This window comes from Acipenser ruthenus, chromosome 5, assembly GCF_902713425.1.
Source record: "Acipenser ruthenus chromosome 5, fAciRut3.2 maternal haplotype, whole genome shotgun sequence".
Lineage (NCBI taxonomy): Eukaryota > Metazoa > Chordata > Actinopteri > Acipenseriformes > Acipenseridae > Acipenser > Acipenser ruthenus.
This window is the reverse complement of record NC_081193.1, coordinates 9183796-9198932: the sequence shown is the minus strand read 5'-3', so window position 1 is coordinate 9198932 and position 15137 is coordinate 9183796. Positions and strand designations below refer to the sequence as shown.

The 15137-nt window shown below is 36.2% G+C and overlaps 2 protein-coding genes across 12 annotated transcripts in view; one reads left to right on the top strand and one right to left on the bottom strand.

Annotated features, from left to right (window-relative positions):
* The window catches only part of LOC117402662 (kinase D-interacting substrate of 220 kDa B-like), a 58605-nt gene extending 50825 nt beyond the window's left edge, over positions 1 to 7780 (top strand). For all 11 annotated transcript variants that reach the window (XM_059023616.1, XM_034004028.3, XM_034921375.2 and 8 more), the window contains 4 exons: positions 3114 to 3251; positions 3517 to 3615; positions 4564 to 4797; positions 5575 to 7780. In XM_059023616.1, coding sequence (XP_058879599.1) covers positions 3114 to 3251; positions 3517 to 3615; positions 4564 to 4797; positions 5575 to 6831 — 1728 coding nt within the window. In that variant the 3' untranslated portion in view covers positions 6832 to 7780. The remainder of the gene's footprint in view (positions 1 to 3113; positions 3252 to 3516; positions 3616 to 4563; positions 4798 to 5574) is intronic.
* Positions 7781 to 11695: 3915 nt separating this feature from the next.
* LOC117402271 (DNA-binding protein inhibitor ID-2-like) lies at positions 11696 to 13687 on the bottom strand. Its single transcript, XM_034003245.3, has 3 exons — positions 13217 to 13687; positions 12894 to 12963; positions 11696 to 12283 (listed from the first exon to the last, which is right to left on the bottom strand). The coding sequence occupies exons 1-2, from the start codon at positions 13568 to 13570 to the stop codon at positions 12901 to 12903; spliced, it is 417 nt and encodes a 138-aa protein (XP_033859136.1). The 5' UTR covers positions 13571 to 13687; the 3' UTR covers positions 11696 to 12283; positions 12894 to 12900.
* Between the last annotated feature and the right edge of the window lie 1450 nt (positions 13688 to 15137).

Here is a 15137-nt window from a genome sequence, read left to right as displayed (position 1 = left end):
TGATTTTTATATTCACTGATCATGCAAACTATGATGCTTGTCTTGCTGTACTTAAGGATTAATGTTTCATATGAAACATCCTTTCATTACAAAAACAAATGACTGAGTGATTACATCACCTGAAGTCTGTAATACTCCCAGTTCTACAGACCTAGAATGTGATGCTTATATTAAACAGCCTAACGTTTGCGTCACTGCTTTATCATTCACTTCAGGGCACTGCATTTTTTATTAAATGAGTTAAAGCTTTACACAAATAGACAAGTACTGTACAGACAGAACCAAAGTGTAAAACCAAAGATTCGCTTAGGTGAGGCATGCATAATTCAATGAAATGCTGCTAGAGTTGAACCAGTCAAAATACATATAATGAATATTGAACTATACATTCCAAAGTTACTCACATTGCTACTTCATTTCTGTGAAGCTTTAAAGGGATGCTAACAAAGGTCTTCCTTTACTCTTATTAGCATTAGCACCATTCATTGGTCACCCTTTTCTTGTGTTGAGGTATTTTTGGCCCCGTGTTTGTTTTTTATACTCTAATATGCACTATTCAAATGTACAAATATACAACGCTGCAGATCCAGAAAACTGACGGTTATTTTTCCTGGTACTTTTTCCTCATCACTAGACCATTGGCGTGAAACTGAGCTACAGCATAGGAATTTACTAGCACACAAGCAAGCAGCGGCAACTCTTAATATTTTAACTGCGTATTCCAAAAAAACAAACAAAAAAAAATTTAATTGCACAGAATCCACTTGATAAATTCTTATAGAATGCATTGCTTCCTCTTTATGATTCCATTAACTACCTTGTTATTCAACAAGGATATACATTTTGAAGCTTTTCTGATTACATCTACATAATAAAAACCACGCTTGTAATGTTACAAACCTAGAAATGGCCTCATATGTGTACTAACTTAATCCTGATTGCAGCGTACCAAACAGATGATCCCGGTAATTGGTTTAACTGATCGGAACAAGTTAGACCGATTTAATGGGGACTAACCTACAGCTGTGGCCAAAAGTTTTGCATCCCCCTATAGCATTAGCACACTTTGTAGTTTTCCATATACTTAACAAAAAAAAGTTGAAAAATGTGACATTTCGAAATCTAACATGAAACACTGTACTACTGCTATAGGCTTCTGGTAGACTTCTGCGATATCATGTTGTAGTGTCTTTGACTATAATGAAGTTGAATAAAATAACTAAATTATGTTCATATTTTTTTTTTGTTTAATTATCTCAATCCTAAAATTATAGCTGTATAAATCCTTCTTTACTAATCCGATATGTGGAATTCATTGTCAGATAAATATATAAAGGGATCCCTGTACAAAAAGAAAGATGCATTTTTATTACATCAAACATAATTAGGTAAAAATAGATGACATTTCAAACTGGCGGATCATACTGTACTTGTATTTAAGCTGCCGACACTGCTGCATAGCACAGAAAAGTTCAATTGTGTGATAATGGACCATTAGTTGTTTATAGTTAAAGCATATTAACTGAAATTGTACTGCGTTAAATTGAAAACGGTATCAAAGGTACATGATTAAAAGGTTTCTTTTAAATGTAGGGCCAGTGTGTGTGTATGTATGTGTGTGTGTGTATATATATATATATATATATATATATATATATATATATATATATATATATATATATATATATATATATCCACTTGAACAGGATCATCACAAATCTGATTTGGTACGCTGCTGCAATAAGGATCTTGTTTAGTCTGATTTAGCAGTTGATCTACCTGTGATGATTAACTTCTGGTAGGCTGCAATCGGGATTAGCAGGTGTACTAACTTTAGTTCGGGACAGCAGTGTGTAGTAGTGGTTAGGGCTCTGGACTGTTGACCGGAGGGTCGTGGGTTCAATCCCAGGTGGGGGACACTGCTGCTGTACCCTTGAGCAAGGTACTTTACCTAGATCGCTCCAGTAGAAACCCAACTGTATAAATGGGTATTTGTATGTAAAAATAATGTGATATCTTGTAACAATTGTAAGTCACCCTGGATAAGGGCGTCTGCTAAGAAATCAGTCGTAATCAAGTGGACTAAACCTGCTTAATCCACTAGTAGACCCATCAAGTGGACTAAATTTGGTACGCTGCAATTGACCCTATATGTTTCTTTGTTTGAATATGTTCTGTTTCCTCAAAAACGGTTGGGTTACATAATTTATACATTTTAAACTTTTTTTTTTTTAAATATACATTATTTCTGTTTGTGGTTTTGGTTATTCTTCAAACAAATCTGGTAAACAGCAAACAGTTTGGTGGCCTCCAGAAATTTAAAAACTTAAACTTGTGTGTGTGTGTGTGTGTGTGTTCTAGTTTAATTTATGTTTCTTCAATGGGATACCATTCAACACAACTGGTTGGCTTGGTAACAAACATGCACTACATAAACTAAAATTCCTTTAACTAACCAAACATAGTGTATTTGCTTATTTATTGTTTAGAAAATTGGTGGCAATGTTTAACAAAGTTAAAAATGAAGAAATTGAAATGTAAACTGGACAGCGTTAGAGACGTACTGTCTCTACCAGACCTGTGCTCAATAACAATAGTAATTGTGCGATTCCTAATTAACTGCTAATTAATTGCATTGTAATTGTAGCTGAACCTTGGCACACCTGTGTAATTGTAATTGTAATTATTCTGTATAATTGATCGATTTATTCTTATATTTTTAACCACTTTTAGGGGAAAAAAAAAGTTATATAGTATGTTTTTGTACCTGTGGTTATTGCTTGGTTATTTAGAATAAATGAAGTAAATGCGTGTAGTTGTTTATGTTAGTTTTTTGTGTAATTGTAATTAGGGCAGCATAGTTCTAATTGTAATTCAATGAAATAGCATTGCAATTGCAATTTCAGAAAAAAATTCTGCTGTAAGTATTATTGAAATCTGGTCTGTATCCTATGACTATTCTGTTATAGGCTTTGATTGAAATTAACATTGTTTCAGGTAATTTTTTTCAAACTAGTAGTAGATACAATATTGGAAGAGAAATCTGGAGGAAGCAGGTTAGTGGGCAGAAACAGGTGACTCACAAAATGTTTTCATGTGTTATGTACATACAGGGTGCAGCTTCAGCTGTGTCTGGGGCTCCAATGGTGCTGCTCAGTTCCATGAATGTGGATGCTGTTTGTGAGCGACTAAAACTGATTGAAGGCATTGACCAGAGCATGCTGCCACAGTACACTACTACAGTTAAGAAGGTAAAGTATTCCTATTACCATGCAGAAATTAATGTAGAATTCTGTTTTCATTTGTACAATGTTTTAATTTTATTAGAAATATAAATAAACACTGAAATTCCTGGAAAACGTTTTATAAAATTAAAACTGAAAAAAAGAGCACTAGTCATTTATCAATATTTAATTCATTCTCAATAAGGATCACTATGCAGTGGCAGACATTTTTTATTCTAATCCTTAAAGAAATTACAATAACCTAAATGTCTCATATTTTCTAATAAAACAGGCAAACGTGAATGGCCGAGTACTGTCTCAGTGTAATTTAGATGAACTTAAGAAAGAGATGAGCATGAACTTTGGAGACTGGCAGCTTTTCAGAGGCACGGTAAGCTTGATTATTTTTTTTTTTTTTAGAACTTAAACTGCAGAAGTTACTATATCTCAACTTTTCTGGCTTAGCATCATCTTGGCTTGGATAGGGCAGCTACCCGCAGGGGTGGAATACCCCACACTGGTTGTGCTCACACCCCCTGCTGAATCAGGAACAATGACAGGCAGCGACTGTTCATAAACTCTCAGCTGTTGTGGTCACGCTACTCTCGTTATGTACAGCTCTGGCCAAAAGTTTTCCATCACCTAAAATCTTAGGATAAAGATAAAAAAAAGAAAAAAAAGAATATATGACCATAATTTAGATCTTTTATTTAACATCATCTAATCAAAGAAACTACAAAAATGATATTGCAATAGTTTACAATATTTCATGTTAGAAGTTCAACATTTTTCAGTTTGTCAGTTTTTCGTTAAGTATATGGAAAACTGCAAAGCAGTATGCAATTCAATATGTTAATGTAACACTATTCAGTAGGTTTCATTCGACTTTATGAAGCAAAATTAGTTAATTATATAGGGTCATGCAAAACCTTTGGCCATAGCTGTAGGCAACATTGTTTAAGAGTTCTATCGCCAAAAAGGGTAAAACGGCTATATACTGTATACTGCTTTCTGTATGATAGTCATAGACTCTGATATAATGGCTTCATAGTTGGAACACAACTGTATCATATGTTTTTCAAGGTCAAGATAGATTGAAAAAATCTGAAAATTTCTAAATCTCACATGAAATACTGTACTACTATTATTTTTTGCAATATAATTTTGTAGTTTCATTGATTAGGTGTTAAATAAAATATCTAAATTGTGGTGTTTGACTGACATTTGAGAGGGTTTTTTCATACTTGTTTTCCCTCTTCAGCTCATTAGATGTTGTTCAAATAAGACTATTCACACACCCTATTATTCATATTCTACACTTATTTTAATTTTCATCCAGGTGATGGAATTGCGTCATCTTGAAAACCAGGCTATCCATGAGGATTCCAGAGCAGCTAGTGAGCAGGGAAGCAGTGTGATTGGACACAGTGAACCAGTCCGTCGACAAGGGCCTTCAGCTGAAAATGCAGTTAACCCAGACGGCACAATGACTTACAGCCTCAACTTCAGCTTCGAGGAGCTAAGTACTGTTGGCCTGGATGAACCAGTACGTCACAGCAACCCAAGTTGGCCGGTTTGTATGAATAGCTTAATGCTAACAATATAGCCTTTTTTGCAGCCTGCATTATATAGAAACTACAACATTATAATTCCACTAGTTTAACACTAGTATAATTAATTAATAATTCATTGTTTTGTGTTTAACTTTTAAGATGTGTGTTTAGTTTTACCTGCAAGGAAAGCAAGCAGGAATATTTGGCCATTCAGAAACTGCAAGATTTTAACAATGCAAAACTGGAGTTAAGTACTAACTTATTAGCCATTTAATAAGAGGTTTGTACAATGGTGGTAGTATAAGGTCACATACATGTACAATAGACATAGACCTACAGTATAAACTATATATAATAATAAATTAATTATGTGAAATATATTATTCTGTCATTTGAATTTAATGGAATTACAGCATTCAAATGTGGTACCAATTGAGTTCAAATAACACCATTAAAAACTTATAATTAATTTATCATGTTCTATAGTTTAAACTGTTTACTATGTGGGAAACATTTCTGTTAGTGTTTTTTCCATTATTGGCAGCTGTCAGCCAGTGATCGACATATTAACAGTTCACAAAGATCAATTTTTATAGTTGAGGGAGAGATAGCGGTTCCAGTTGCAGTAGAGCGAGGGATGATATCTGTTCATGATGCAATAGAGAGGTAAATATCTATCAGTATAAATTATGTCAGAGAGCATAATATGAGGATGCATTTTGTGAATGCTCACACAGCCATACATCTTTAGTATATATACATTATTTAGACTAATTTACAATGTTCTCATTTCTCAGACACACAGAACGCCGAGCATGTCAAGCCTAAACTCCCAGGAGTCTTCTAACGAGATATGCAAGCTGACAGACAAGCAGCAAGCCGAATATAGAGATGCCTACAAAGAGTATATTGCATCGATGGCACAGCTGGAGGCAACAGGCAACACTGGTGAAAAACCTGTTCAGCCTCACCCTGCCCAGTTCATACAAAGTGCATCAGGGGTGTCCCTGCACTCCAACCTGGAAGAAAAGGGGAAGGATGGCGAACAGGATGGCAAGAAGCCTTTCATGAAAAGAGATGGCAACCAGCGTAGTGGCAAGCCCTCAGACATGGTGGACTACACATCTTCAACCATCTCCACTGCTGACACATCCCCTCTGGATCCCATCACAGAAGAAGACGAGAAGCCAGACCACGCTGCTTCTAAGCTCCTCCTGGGGAAGAAGCCATCATCTGAGAGAATTAACATATTCCATGGAGCTGATTTGAAACTCAAGGGAGTTGGCTTGCGATACCAGAAGCTGACCAGTGATGAGGATGAGTCCGGAACCGAGGAATCTGACAACACCCCACTTCTTAAAGAAGGCAAGGAGAGGTCCGATTCTGAATCTGCTGATCATTGGCCTTCGGGGAAAGGGAAGGAGTACATGTCAGATGCCATGCTGGATAAGAAGGATTCCTCAGATTCTGGGGTGAGGTCCAACGAGAGCTCCCCTAACCACTCCCTTCAAGACGAAGAAGCTGATGTCTCTCAACTGGAGAAGGCCAACCTGATTGAGCTGGACGAGGACACCTTGGCGAGAAAGAGGGGATTACCCCGAAGCCTGAGTGAGCTGCAGGACCCAGCCATTGCTCGCATGTCCATCTGCTCCGAAGATAAAAAGAGCCCCTCCGAGTGCAGCCTGATCGCGAGCAGCCCAGAGGAAAGCTGGCCCCCCAGCCAGAAGGCCTACAACCTAAACCGCACCGCCAGCAACACCACACTCAACAACAACAGCAACACTCCAAACCAGGGCCAGTCCTTCGATGAGTCGGAGGGAACCAGGCGAGACTCCAGGCACTTGGAGAACAGAGTATCTCAAGTCCTCATCCACCCAGGTTCCAGCACTCATTCAACCACTGTGCAGAATGAAAACCTGAAGGGCATCCATCTCAAGAGGGGCTTGACTGGAAGTTACAATCGGCACTCCAAGGATGGGGCTTCTCCAGAGCTGCACACCGTCGCCCCTTCAGACACAGTCCACTTCGGAGAGGAGCGGGAAAGTATCCTTTAAATGATCAATTTTAGGAGGGCTGAGGAGGATTTAAAAATATATTGTGTGTGTATTTTTGTGTCTCTGGTGATTTTACGTAAACTAAACCTACACAATCTGAATTTAGCATAACAATTAATGTAATGTAATTTCCTGGTTGTGGAGATTAATTCTGCAGTGTTAACTTCTTGGTTAAAAAATATGGAGTTAACAACTTTTGACTCCAAGCCACAGAATGTTATATTAATTTGAAAATAATAATGGTTGAGAGCAGTTAAACTGAATGACTTTGGCAAAACACCTCCTTTCAGTAAACCCATAAACGGTGAAATAATTGAGATAAGTGTTTGCTTACGTCTGTTCAATTCTTTATCATGTTTGTGAAGTGGTAGTTAAAGAAAATTGTTGAAGTGACTTATGTTATTTAAAACTGCCAGTGTAATTAGAGAGTAAACAAATATTTCAAGTTGACAGTGTGTCTGGTGTATACTGTATCCAGTTGTGCTTGTTTATGTCTGGTAATTTAAATAGACTGTTGATTAATTGCATTAAATATTATATAGTTGAATCACTGTATTAGAAGTATTTCATATGATTGCTTTTGTGGTCTGTTATAGTACCAGGTATAATCACTAGGATTGAAAAATACTGACCATATTTGAACACATCCAATACTAGAATGCCACTGTATTATGTTATGCGAAGTATCTGAGAATGATTTACCAACATTCAAATGTAACTGTATCATTACAAGTTAAACGACACTGGTACTCGTAATTGAACCATGTTTAGATGTGCTGGTTGTTCTAAATAAAGAAGAATACAATGACTGCATTGTTATGTGTACCATGCATTCAGTACTTATGTATACTGTAGCCTGATAGAGATGTATGTTTCTGTATTCTCAAAGTATATAGTGAAGTGCTGTATTTAAACAAGTGTTTGAGAAAATAAATAAATATCTAGGTTACATGCATTGTTGTAGTCATTTTTTGTTTTACTGTAAGTGTGAATTATCCACAAAGTCATGTTCTGGGAAAATGAATATGTACTTCTTTTAATGTTTACATCCTCTTTAGCGACCATAGAATGAATAAATATTGCAGAACCTTTTTTCGTTGTAGTTTTTACAATCTTGATCCATTTACAATGTATTTTCCTTAATATTACTGGATTGGAAATATTTAATGGAAGTGGTATGATGGTAATCTTTAATTGCATAAAGCATATTTAAATATACAATGCAAAATCCCAGTAATAATCACAGGAAAGTAATGTGGACACCTGGAATAAATTAGTTCTTACAGCTCAAGACTGCATGGAAACAAATAGAAAAGTACATTGCCCTCTAATAAGCGTTCTAGTTAGATGTTCTGGTGTGTCGTTTTTAGGTGAGTGGAAGTATTATCATGGTATATTCTAACCCAAATAAGTGCTTATTAACAGTGTGCAGCTGAACAGTCCCAATTCCTACATATTATGGCCTTACGGTTATGTAGTACCAGCTAATCTTGCTTGTGAAAGAAGGCATACATTTCATCTGTATTTTCCTTGTGTGCGTTCCACAGACAATGCTTATATAACGATGATACTATATGTGTAACATTAGGACAATAAGAATAGAATGGGAACAACTGCTTCAGTGTTTTGGGGTACTTTTATCATACCAATCAAAATGGAAAATGTTTGTTAGTATCTGGTCAGTTTGAAATGTGGAACAGCACAGTAATATGCATGAAGTTAAACATGCAAAGGGTGAATACACCAGGGCACCTGTGTAAGATCAGACCTCCTTAACAGTCACAGTTTACTCCCACCCTCAACCTTTTTACATAATTTTGCTATCTGACCACCCTCAATGTCAGGAGTTCGTCAGAATCCAAAAAGGTGGATTTAATTGTGAATTCTCAAGAGAAAAATTACTCTTGAGTATTTGATCATTTTAATAGGCATTTTATAATCATTCATTCCGTGAAGTACAGATGGGGGTTTAGGGAGGGGTGGAGGGGGGTGACTTGTTATTAGCGAAATAAACACATAGCTGCATGCATATCAAGTGTATTAAATATAATAAATATGTAACGCGTGTACACAGTGTTATAATAACTGTTTAATCCCTTCCAATCCCTACAAGCATAAAAAGAAAAGGACGTGGGTAGAAATATTTCTTATTACACATGTAGTGCTCGGGTAACCCAGATGAGATTGTAGGCATGCAATACATTTAGCATTGTCTCATCTTACAGGAAATATTGTAGTGTCCAGAATTAAAATATGGGAAATACTTTCCTGTTTATGGATTCATTCATTTGTTTACTGTTGCAGTGCCCCATTCATTTAATTATTATTATTTATTTATTTATTTATTTATTTATTTATTTATTTATTTATTTATTTTACTAGATTTTACAGTTCACCCATATTAAAAAAAAGCCAATACCAGAAACACGTTTTCTAATGTACATCATCTTACCACATCTTGTTTTGAACCCCAATATACATAATTTCAGTACACATTTGGTTTTGGGGAAAACGTTGGCGTCGCTAATCTAGTTTCTGTAGTATCTCATGAGACATCAGAAAAACAATGCATTTATTGCTACAGGAATCATACACCGGAATCACGTGATAGCAAACGTAAATTAAATTGCTATCACTAGAACTTTTAAAATGACTGCTAATAACTGTTGTAAAAATACACGTGCAACAGCATATATGGGTATATGCAATAAAATAACGTGTTTCTGATTTTATCATCCCGTGTAGCTGTACTGCTACTAAACATTTATAATATATAGTATTTTTTTACTTTGTCAGTTATTTGCAAATTCTCAACATGTTGCGTTTTCTTGCAAATTACAGTGCCATCATGCCAGCAAATGTAGCTTCTTGTCTGAGCGTGCTAGTAGACATTGACATTTAGAAACAAACACAGGTTCCCACGGGTACATTTTATTCTCGAGATATTCTGTTAATCATGTGACATGCACTGTAACGAATCCAGCAGGTGGCGTTCTGTTCTTGCAAACCGATAACAGACTTGGTTTGTTTTCACTTCATATATAGTGCGTGCTGCGTTTTAAAAGGTTCAATTGGCAAGGACTGAAGATGAAGATAAGGTGATACAAACGCTGTCCCTAGTATAATCAGTCACCTTTTACCAAACCAATTATAAATATGACGAAAAAATATTTATGGTAAGTCACAGTCTTTGTTTAACTTTTTATTTTTAATTTTTATAGAAACTATAAAATAACATTGATAAAAATCAACAACTAAATTGTTCTCTAAACCATAAAGAATGTAATCCTTGGTCAGGTTTTGCTTCAGTTTCCACTGAAGTGCTAAATGCAAAAAATAAGTAATTTATCAATGTCTTGTTTAATAAATTAAAATTGTAAAACACACACATAGATGACTGAAATTATAATATAAAAAATGTAAATCCTCAAATGTGTTTATTAAATGAGACATAAAAGTAGACTATAATTAGTTTTGTTGACTGTGATGCAGTCCGTATGTTTTGAGATAGGGGGCGCTAGTGACCATTTGTTTGACCTGTGCCTTTCGTCCAGGCATGTAAACGTGATCAGTTACAGTTGACAAATTGTACTTAACAAATACAACACACACACACACACACACACACACACACACACACATTATATATATTAGCTCAAAGAGCCAGCTGCCCAACGTTTCGATATGTTGTACATATCTTTCTCAAGGGAGTATGTCGTACGCCCCCATACATTTTATTATTATATATATATATATATATATATATATATATATATATATATATATATATATATATATATATAATTCACAATTCCCTTGCCTTCTTGCTCGTGCTGGTGGAGCGTTTTGTTATGTGCTGAAGTAGTAACTCTTAACAGACCCATGTTGATCTGTTTTAGTGTGGTGTTTGTTTTGCAAGATCAGTGACAGTCTCAGTTTAAAGGTATTCCCGGGGCTGTGTGTGATGCATTAAATGTTAAGGGCAGGGCACCTATTTAATTCAGGTTAAAGAGTTAATACACACATGTGAGACCGGTTCACTCCATACTTCATAGTAAGAGTCCTCGTTGCACGGAAACACGAATTATAGAACACGCCGTGCTTTTTGGAATCCAGGAAGAAGAACCTAATGTATTATTCTATCGTGCGATATCACAGCACTGACCATCTCATTCCGATGTACTTAAGAGTACCTATTTCAGTCGGTTAGTTCAGTATACTTGGCTTACATATTACACGGTTACTGCCTTTGCAGCACAAAAGCACGGTGTTTTAAATAGATTGAGGATGTATTACTGAGTTTTAACTACCCTGTTAATGTGTCAATTATATAAATATAAAAAGGATCATTTCAATGAATATACACCTAGGTACGTTATTCATTTTTAGTAAGTACTTTCCAAAATACGATTGCTTTGTGTTCATGTTAATTTCACTGATTTACTTGGTTCACGTGGAACTGAATTTACAGTGGGGGCTAAAGTTTAATCACCAACATAATAGCAGGTTGATTCCTCAGCCTACAATGTTGTTGACTAGCGAATTTGGGTTTCGCCCGATAACCACCTTTAGAAACTCAGAATACTGTCCAGGACACTATACGCTCAGTCTACCAATACAGTTCTTACATAGATCGAGTTAATCTGAAACCTTTAATGACTCGCCTTTTCATCGAACATTCAGAAGGAAGGTATGAGGTATATTGTGCAGGACAAATGTGCAAAAGTTTGTTTGAATGATTTTGAAAACGTATCTGACAATTAATTAAAATGGAGTTTGTTTAAAACATTATTCTACCCTAAAATGTGACAAACTTTTTTTTTTTTTTTTTTAATAACGACAGGAGAAAAGTACAGGGAGACAATTTCAAATAAAGCATTTGATTTATTTTTTATATATATAAAAAAAAGGTACAATTTACAATATTACTTTTATAAAAAGTTTCAGAATAATTAAGTACAACATTGCATTTTCTGCAGAAATGTACAATCTCTGCTACTATACAAGATAAACTCTGATTAGAGTTGACAAGGGTTCACTCATCATACACATTTAAATTATACAACGTCCAGTCCTTGAAGTGCCAAAGACGTCACACTTCTGACAAACAGACTAAACTTTATAAAGCAACTAACCAAGTCGTCTTCTGTTCACGCTCCACCTTTGAAAAAAGGTAAAGTCTTCATGTGGGCGACTCCTTGCGATTATTTCTCTTTAGACCCCAGGCTTGGGAATATACCAAACAAGCCTTCCGTTTGAAGAAAGGACAAAAAAAAAAAAAAAGTCTCGTGATAAAGAACTATTAAAGTCCGAGTTGGTATAACGGATCACAGAGAGCATCCTTTTTTTTTTAAATAGTCTCTTTCTTGATTAGAAAAAAAAAAGCGATCAACAAAAAAAAAAAAAGGTCAGTTCCCTGGTCCTGTGTGATTTTTGTGCACGAACCAAACACCTGCAAAACATTGAGAAAGAGAGGCGTGTTAAGAAAAGGCAAACAAGGCAGAGGTCTGGACAGACTGGCGCCAGGAAGGAAGCCACAGTTTTAACATTTAACCAAATACTCAAATACTGGGCAAAGCCTGGAGTCCCAACAGCACATTCTGAGAACTCACTGCAATCTAGGAATGGATCTAGTTAATTGCACTACTATTTGGCGCCTGCCTGCTTCTTGCAACAATTATGTACAGACATATACAGTAGTCCACATAAAGCATAATTACAGTAAATATACTACTCTATCGCACTTTGTTTTCGGATTGCAAACTAACTTTCATTGTATTATTTGTCTAATATTGGCAGTATTTACCCGCCAACTGTAAACCAGCAGCACAGCATCACACAGTACATGCAATTTTATATAACGGACAACATGCAAACACTTGCTGGTATTTTAACCTGCCGAGCCTCTAAGATTAAAATTAAAAATAGCACAGGCGTCATTTCATTGAGACACATTCATGTCATATATTCTTTAAATTACTGTAATATACAAGACAAAAGCGTGTACGTGTATTCAAACAGAAAACGTATTTTATGGGTTAACACGTCAAAACAGAACTTACCATTAATTTAACGAAAGAGCGTCCTGCTGTCATCCGTCATCATTACTAGTTCTGTAGGAAATTCAGATGCCTGCAAAAGAAAAAAAAATCAATATAATAGAGATTTAGAAGCGACAGAGAACAATGAAATATCTGGCAAGTTCATGTATGATAACTTACGTACTCTTAATGTGTTTATTGAATCAGAAGTTTTAGTTTTCCGTACTGTTAACACAATTCGATTTATAATAAGTGGGTTTTTTCAGTTTTAAAAAGCGACAGCTTTATTTCAACTGGTTTCCGCGTTATAGAAAAATGTGAAACGCACTGAAAATCCATCATACCTGTAAAGACATGATGCTGATGTCTGTGTTGAGGGTTGTCAGGGGACTCCTGGATGCTGTCTGCTCTGGCCGCTGGTGATGGAGGCTGGCGGCGATATTGGAATGGGAATCCAGGGCGATCTGCAGGTCCAGGATGTAATCGATGACGTGCTGCAAGATTTCCATTTTGCTCACCTTCTTGTTCTGCGGAATGCTGGGCACAAGCTCCTTCAGCTTTGAGTAGCAGTCGTTCATGTTGTAGAGTAGACTCAGAGGGTCGTCCACGGGGGTTTTGCTCCGGGAAATGCCCAAGTTGTGTTCGGACAAGCTGGCGCTGCTTTTCCTGAAGGACCTCACGGGGCTTATTGCTTTCATGTCTGTAACTGGAAAGTAGTTATGTAGTCTAAATGTCGTAGATTATTTACGTGAATTTTAAATCTGCAGTCTCTGATTGTCTGCGCACAGACTGGCGTTCCGAGCTGTCATTGCTGTTTTATATAGCCAGTGAGTTGGGCTTGCCAGAGCACGGCATGGTCATAGCTGATTGGCTAGCAGGGTTACGTCGATCTCTAAGCCAGCGCTACAGCATTGGTTAAACTAAAGCATGCTCAAAGCCCTCCCACATCTTCCGTGTTCTTAACCAGTGATAGATTTGATGGAGGTGGTGTTGTTAAAATGTTACAGCTTGATTTGGTAAATTGGAGAATTAAGCCCTTACCTGTTTTTGATAAGGCTATCAGTGAATTAATGAATTGCATGAGGGGAATTGTCAAGTCTGTGAAACTTTGTGTTAATAAATAATACTAAAAACAGGCACGAGTGTGATTGTTTTTACTCGACTGTATTGGTCTGATGCATCTCTGGGAATTAATATACAAGGTTTTGCTGTCGGTATTAAATTAAGTTAAACGGAAAGCACATTTGTCAGGAGTCGCTTGGAGTGCTCAGACAGGTTAATCATTTGTAAATGAAAAGAAAAATAGTAAACATTATATGGAAATCATTTAGTAATTTGTATTTCTTTCTTTTCCCAGTTTATTAAAAAATATAATTACTGTAGCTAACAATTGGTGCACTCATAAACGTTGCCCCGTGAGAACAAGCGCATAGGAACTGGAAGGGGCGAGCGATACGTAATTCAAACATGTACTGCAGTTTTATAAATGTGTGCACTCATTCAATCATTTATCTGTTCAATGTTGATCAAGATGCAAACAATTACTTAAAATAGCTAAAAGCGTTTGGAAAACTTTATTAATGTCAAAAGAATAATGATAGTGGACAGGGCATGTCTATCATCTATGCAAATCTCATTGTTCATATAGTTTATATTCTGCAATTGACTTTTGTGCTGAGTGATTTAGGTGAGCTGCCCTTTGGACAAAAAAAACAACAACAGTTATTTGTTATGTCTGTGCCTTATCAATATCCTGTATACCAATATGAATTTTGGCTATTGTATTAATTATTTCGAGCATATGAATTGCGAAGGTTGCTGTTTCTGTAACTCACATCGAAGCATTTTGGTCAGTGGATTATTGTTCAAAGCCGTCTTAAGACATTAATAAGAGCGGAACTTCAAAACACTGCACTGTAATTGGAAAAATGCTAAATCAGTAATGTGGTACTGTGCACTTATTTTACATAAATTACGTTCTGCCTACGGGATCAAACTGTCGCTTTAAGGGGAGGGAGTGGGGCAGGACCAACTGAACTCCGGGTGATGTTAATGTGTACTCAGGGTGCTGTATTACACACATACAGATGTTGGTAGACACAGTGCAATTGCAGTTAAATAAAGCAAACTATATAGGCTATATGTAGTAAAGACACGTGTTTTTCAAAAACACAAACACAGCCCTTTCTGTCCAGCGGCTATTTGCACAGTGTACAGTGGCATTGGCATGTTTGGTGATATTCGGTCAAATACATTTTTAATAGG

Coding starts and splice junctions, on each gene's coding strand:
- LOC117402271 (XM_034003245.3), bottom strand. CDS start 13,570: ATGAAAGCAATAAGCCCCGTGAGGTCCTTCAGGAAAAGCAGCGCCAGC. Junction 12,964..13,216: donor TCAGCATCATGTCTTTACAG/GTATGATGGATT, acceptor TTTCTTTTGCAG/GCATCTGAATTTCCTACAGA.